We start from the raw sequence: 6,858 nt of genomic DNA, 5'->3' as shown, positions 1-6,858 counted from the left end.
TCAGTTTGATCTGTTTATTGCTATGTAATCACAGCAAAATGTTTACTTTGGGTTCATACAGCTGTAGTAACGGCGAGTTGTGATTATTTGCGTTATCACGTTGTGTGTGAACACTTGGCAGCTGTCCAGCAATAAAACCCCTGCGATGAAAGCGTTCATTGGATTAAACTTGCGTTTGATGTGAATGCCGCATGACTCTTTCCAAATCAAACTTCCGCAGCTGTCATCACATGACGTTAGTCCAGCACAGTCACATGATAACAGGTGGTTGTATTCAGGGCAGCAGGAAACCGCTAGCTCGGCTCTGTGAAAAATGTCACACTGATGCTTTCTGGATGCATTTGTGTCTTCGAAGGTTTCTCCTGTTGGTATAAGATTTGCCACATTGATCAGAGCTGTACGGTTTCTCTCCAGTGTGAACACGTTGGTGCTTTTTTAGGTCTCCTAAGAGAGCAAATGTTTTTCCACACTGTTCACACCAGTACGGTTTCTCTCCAGTGTGAACACGTTTGTGTCGTCTTAGGTTTCCTAATCGAGCGAAAGTTAGTCCACACTGTTCACACCAGTGAGGTTTCTCTCCAGTGTGAACACGTTGGTGCTTTTTTAGGGAACCTGAATGAGCAAACATTTTTCCACACTGTTCACACCAGTACGGTTTCTCTCCAGTGTGAACACGTTGGTGCTTTTTTAGGGAACCTGAATGAGCAAACATTTTTCCACACTGTTCACACCAGTACGGTTTCTCTCCAGTGTGAATACGTTTGTGTCTTCTTAGGGTTCCTAATCGAGCGAAAGTTAGTCCACACTGTTCACACCAGTGAGGTTTCTCTCCGGTGTGAACACGTTGGTGTCTTCTTAGGGCACCTGACTGAGTGAAAGTGTTTCCACACTCTTCACACCAGTACGGTTTCTCGCCAGTGTGAACACGTTGGTGCTTTTTTAGGTCTCCTAATAGAGCAAAGGTTTTTCCACACTGTTCACACCTGTGAGGTTTCTCTCCAGTGTGAACATATTGGTGCCTTCTTAGGGTTCCTAATTGAGCGAAAGTTTTCCCACACTGGTCACAGCTGTACGGTTTCTCTCCAGTGTGAACACTCTGATGAGTCTTCAAATATCCAGATTTGTGTTGTGATTTGCGTTTGAGTCCCTGTCTTCTTCTCCTTGTCTATATCAACAGAAACAGAAACACAGTGAGATGTCATGGTGGAGCGAGCTATCTAAAACCATAAAAGGACATCAGAGCACATCTTTGAAATCACATACTAACCTACTGTACCACACAGTGAGTATGTACTGTCTTACATACACACTCAGTATGTACTACATACTAAATAAATGACAGAGGTGGGAAGTAACAAATTACAATTACTCCTGTTACTATAATTGTGTAGTTTTAAAAAAAATCTGCATTTTTACTTTTACTTAAGAATATATTGTTTAAAGTATTGTACCTCGCTCAATTTTCAATACGGAGTAAAAATAAGTTCGAGGAAAAACGTTTGAACACTTTGGCTTCAAGTGCAAGTGAACAACAGCTTTATTATGCAGTGTAAGCTGTGAAAAAATGCTGTATTACTTTACGTCTAATGCAAACTGAACATTTCCTGCAACTGCAGCTTCACATTAAAAGCATTAAACTGGCATTTAACACAAGTTGACTTTTATTTTGAAGTAGTCACAGGAAATGCAATCTGTAAGTGAGATTAGCGCTGACCGCTCTTATTCATCAAAAATGCATCTACACAACAAGACAACCGTCATTTAACAGTTTTCTGACAGCAGACCAGTTTGAAATATTGCAGTGAGTATCAGTCAGGAGCAGACAAAGTGAGCTGTTAGATAAAGAGCTGCATGCGACAGGCTGCACACCTCGCGGCATGTCGGCTGTGGCTTTTTACAAACGGATCTTTCTGTCTCTGCCACCAACTTTCCCTGCTCAGAGACAAATAAAATCTTCTCCAGACATTTCATAAAATGCAGCGGGCCAGCAGATTGGTGCAATACCTCTGTGAAATAAGGCAGCGTGAAAGCTGCTGGTGTTAGGAGCCAATTACTAGGGATGGGTATATAAATGATTATATGCTCCTCTGCAGTCTCAGAAACTATCAGCCTCAGCCTTTTCAAAACCACACTGGATAAACTCCAACATAGAGGCAGATTTGAAAACAAGGCTGCTTCTTAGTCCTCAAAAAGTTGACACTTCAAGAGACAAAAGCTTTTTCAGCAGTAGGAATAAATGCTGAAATGTTTCCAAGGCTTGTAGCATCTCTATCAACTTTATCCCCATAGGACTGAACACTGTCTCCGCATCCACTTTATCCTCCTCCTGGCCTGGACCGGGCACAGAGGAGGAGCTGCACACCCCCACCACAGTAGATACTTTTAACATTGCTCACAGCTGCCGTAATACCAGAATTCACACCCCCACTTTCCACATTGATATCAGGGGTGAAAGCCTGAGCTAACTTCACTGCATAGCACTGCTCCTTTCTCATTTCCCTGGAGGCTCCATGACGCAATAAGTGCAAAAGTTTCTCAAAACTGGGGAATATGAGTAACTGGGACACTTACAAAGCGTTAGACAATATAAACCTTTTATCTTGTGATTGCTGCTGTTTGTACAGTTCAGATAGGTCTGAAATTTCTCAAAACACGAAAATCAATAAGGTTCGAGCTTATCGATACTGCTATCGAGACTTGCAGGTCCAATGACGTAATGTTATGTCTCGGGCGTCAAATCTGATTTAATTTGAAACGCAAAAAAAGAAAATCATCAGGCTGCAGTCTCTGCCTGCTCTCTGTCAGCTCCCACACACAGCGGCAGCAGAGCGAGAGGCGGCGCCGTCGCGGTGGAATACGGTGAGGATTAAATTAGCTCCAAACTACTGTAACGTTAGTTGATGACAGCTACGCTCGTTACTGTAAGTACGTGCAATAAAACCTTCGCAAGTAAAAAGTCAATACTTTATCAATACACCTGTCTGTAAGGTAACGTTAAACTTGTAGAAATGGCTAATTTAATCATCTCTGTCCTCAGTATCTCATCCTGTATGTTTTATACAAGCACAGCTAACGCTAGCTCGGCATTAGCCAAATGTTAAAATCAAGCTCAATATTTAGCTGTCTGTCTGGAGCACAGACTGGTCTGTATCTTAAAAACTCAGCTGCTGGCTGAGAAACCAGCCGCTCCTCCTTCTACCTGGTAACGTTACCTGCAGCCAGCGAGAGACGAGGAGGGACTGATGTTATTCTTTCTAAACATCACTCACTACTTGTGATGTCAGATCAAGTTATTGAATTACTTTGTTGTTGTAAACATTAATGTTGCTGCTCTAGAAACATTTAGCTGTATTTAAAATATTAAATTAAAAACAACCAGACAGTTAATATGCACACTTCAATATATGTTTATCACAAGTGATATGTCATCTGAGTAATATATATATATATATAAACACGTTATCACACACTGAATATTTTCCTCGCACCGTGCAGGCCTACCTCAGGCCTGTTGGGTCTGGTCTTGCCAAATAACCATCACTGAATAATAGTAAAGTATTGATAAAGAATCGGATCGTTAACCAGTCTCAATAAGGGTATCAATATCATCACGATCTCCATCCCTACTAATTACAAAAGTTGTAGTGCTTTTAGCTGGTAGTTGTTGGTCCAGTCAGTGTCTGACAAACTGTCAGATCTTCTACTGGTCCTGCTGTCCTCCCCAGAGATCAAGGAGAATGATCCATAGGCTGTATAAAAAAATGTTGATCCCACAAAACCTGTGATGCTGTGAGGCCAGAAGAGGCTGACTGTAGAAAGTGATAAAGCCTTACAAGAGTGAGCAGTGATAATATTTAACTTGAATGATTAATAAGAATTTAGTAAGTTTATAAAACAATTTATTGTTATGTTTTGAGTACATTTAACAGAAATAATATACAATTTTGTTTCAAATTTCACTCTGGCCTCTTTTTTAAGTTTGTATTTGACATAATACCATATTATCTCAATTAAAAGGATGGAAACAAATGTATGTGAGACACAAAAGGCAATTTATTATTTTGGCCGGTAAAAAATGTGTTCTTTATCTACCAGCCACCTTGGCAGGTGAGCCAAAAAGTTAATTTCCACCCCTGAATAGGATGTTGATTCATGTTCCCGAAAACATTTAATATACAATCGCTATTTTTTTCTCACTGCCAGTTTGAAGACTGTATCCTGAATGAACCCTGAAGAAACCAGTTAATTAAACTAATGTAAATTTGAAACTGTCCAAAAATGATTACTCTGCCTTGTAACTTAAAATACTAATAGTCTAAATAAGTTCTCTTTCCAGTATAACTAAATGCTCTGACTACATCAAATTATTTTATATTATTTTAGAGGGACCTCTCAAATGTCCAAGACAGAAAAAGAGTTAACAGGTAGGGATGCCCCGAATGTTCGGCAACCAAGATTTAACAGCCGAAAATAGCAAAACAAGCACTTTCTGTGTTTGGCCTATTAAGTCAAAAGACCGAATACATTTTATCACATATTTTGAGCTGCCCTGTGGCAGGACACAACATTGCTAACACTTTTTCAGGTGATTCAAGTTTTTTGTGTAAGGGGGCAAATTGATGTCAATATCATAGTAAGTCGCTTTGGATTAAAGCGTCAGCTAAATGTAATGTAAATGCATAAACTATATAACTTAATAATTTTATTTTAAGTTGTTAAGTTATGCCAGTTATGTAAATTGCGTATGTTAAGCAAGTGACGTAAGTTAACTTGCATGTTACCTGATGTATGTAGTTGTTGTGTAACCCAAACCATGATCTTTTACTAACTTAAGTAGTTGCCTAAACTGAACGAAGTACTTTTTGTGCCTAAACCTAACTGCAACATTTTTCAACTTTAATCCCTTTCAAAATGGCGATGTTTGGAAATGCTAGCTTTTTATTTTGAAAGTGCAACCAGTCGTTGCATATTTATTGTTGCTAACTTGTGTTGCTAAGTTGCTAACTTGACTGCGGAGCCTTAAAGGAGACCTATTATACTGCTTTTCCACTCCTAATTTGTAGTTCTGTGACTCCTGTGAGGCAGCTTTGCATGATTCAAAGTTTAAAAAAAATAATTTTCTTTCTTATACTGACTTTCATTAAAGCCTCTATCTGAAACAAGTTGTGGATGCTGCCGTCTCTGTAAGACTCCCTCTAATGCCCACTGTCTTCTGATTGGCCAAGACCTGAAGCATGTTACCACGCTGTTGTTGTTGCTGTGCGGTACAGGCAGCCTGAGCGTTAATGTGCGGAGCAAATTACCATATAAGGAATACCGGCTCTGTGTAGCTCCGTATGTCGTAGAACGGAGCCATTGGTAGAAAAAGTAGTTCATCATCCAACATTGTAGATTAGTCATAAAATGTAGTAAAGTTTAATAGGGCTCCTTAAAAGATCTACGCTAAAGGGGTACGCAGGGCAGCACCCTGGGCCTTGACCAAGCATGTGAGATGATTCGGGAGTGAGAATGTATTGTACGTGAAGCGCACCATTGGTGTTCCACAAGGGTTGGTGCTAGGTGTGTTATTGTTCAGTTTAAATACTAATGACCTCCCCCAGTGTCAGGATGTAGACTGCACATGTATGCAGATGACACTGTTGTATACACACATGCAACTGAATTGGCAGCTACCAAGTTGAGTATATTGAAAAGGATCTCACAGTGGCTTGATCAATCATGCCTTAGACATCATTAAATTGTTGGTACGTTGGTGTTTTTTTTCAATAACAATATAACAAATGTTCAATAAATATTCAATAAATGTTTGATTTGATAGGAATTAAGACTGAAATTTTTTCCAAGATGTTAAATTTGTTGAGGAAAAAGGACAGAAAAAAAAGCTTTTACTTAATTTTACTCATGTATATTCGTTGAAAAAGATTTTATCATAAATGTTTTGAATGTTCTCCCTCAGATTTTTGAAGTGATCCACTGTTTGGAATCAAATGTTTGTCATGTTCTGACCAGAAAGAAAAGTTTAAACCACAATTAACCATCAGGTTTCTTCAACTTTAACTGAGGAGAAAAAAAATCAGCCTTTAAACTCAAAAGATATAATGATTTGATACTTATTGTGATAATTATCGCTATTGAAAGATATTAAACTTTTTATCGTGGTAACATTTTTGGCCATATTGTCCAGCCCTGAGTGATTTAATAAGAATAAGAATGTTTACACATGTGTGACTAGTCTGATATTTATTGCACCTTCAGTAATATCGGCTGAAACACTGATATCCACGTAAACATTGATTGCATTTAGATAGACACAGATTTAAAAACACAACAGCAAGTCAGTGGGAACTGAATTCATGTTATGCTTCAAAGCACCACCAGAGGGCAATCTATGACCACAAATGCGTGGCACAGCACTGTTTACATGCCTTCATCTCATCACGCCTGGATTATTGCAACAGCCTTTTCACCTGTTTAACCCAAAAATCTATTGATCGACTCCAGACTGTCCAGAACTCAGCTGCCAGGCTTTTAACCAGAACAAAGAAATATGACCACATTACTCCTATTTTAGCTTCATTACACTGGCTCCCAGTATGTTTTAGAATTGACTTTAAAATTCTATTGATCACTTTTAAAGCTCTTCATGGCCTCTCGCCTTGTTATATTTCTGACCTTTTAGTCCCATACGCACCAGCACGTACCTTGAGATCCTCGGGCAGAGGTCTGTTGTCTGTTCCAGAGTCTCGACTGAAAACTAAAGGGGACAGAGCGTTTGCTGTCAGGGCCCCGAGGCTCTGGAACAGCCTGCCCGAGGAAATCAGGTCAGCTGAGTCAGTGAACTCTTTTAAGTCCCTTCTT

General features: G+C 39.5%; 3 protein-coding genes across 4 annotated transcripts in view; 2 read left to right on the top strand and 1 right to left on the bottom strand.

Moving 5' to 3' along the window:
- Positions 1-6,858, top strand: part of LOC123980185 (zinc finger protein 260-like) — a 672,464-nt gene that overhangs the window by 325,632 nt on the left and 339,974 nt on the right. The gene's annotated exons all lie outside the window — the stretch shown is intronic.
- Positions 1-6,858, top strand: part of LOC123980191 (butyrophilin-like protein 2) — a 470,636-nt gene that overhangs the window by 276,754 nt on the left and 187,024 nt on the right. The window lies entirely within an intron of this gene.
- Positions 10-6,858, bottom strand: part of LOC123980210 (zinc finger protein 239-like) — a 17,382-nt gene continuing 10,533 nt past the window's right edge. The window contains exon 4 of the mRNA XM_046064485.1: positions 10-1,165. Within this exon, the coding sequence (XP_045920441.1) occupies positions 317-1,165 (849 nt within the window). The 3' untranslated portion in view covers positions 10-316. The remainder of the gene's footprint in view (positions 1,166-6,858) is intronic.

The sequence above is a fragment of the Micropterus dolomieu genome, linkage group LG12 (assembly GCF_021292245.1).
Source record: "Micropterus dolomieu isolate WLL.071019.BEF.003 ecotype Adirondacks linkage group LG12, ASM2129224v1, whole genome shotgun sequence".
Classification (NCBI taxonomy): Eukaryota; Metazoa; Chordata; class Actinopteri; order Centrarchiformes; family Centrarchidae; genus Micropterus; species Micropterus dolomieu.
The sequence above is the reverse complement of the archived record's forward strand: the minus strand, read 5'-3'. Positions and strand labels throughout refer to the sequence as shown.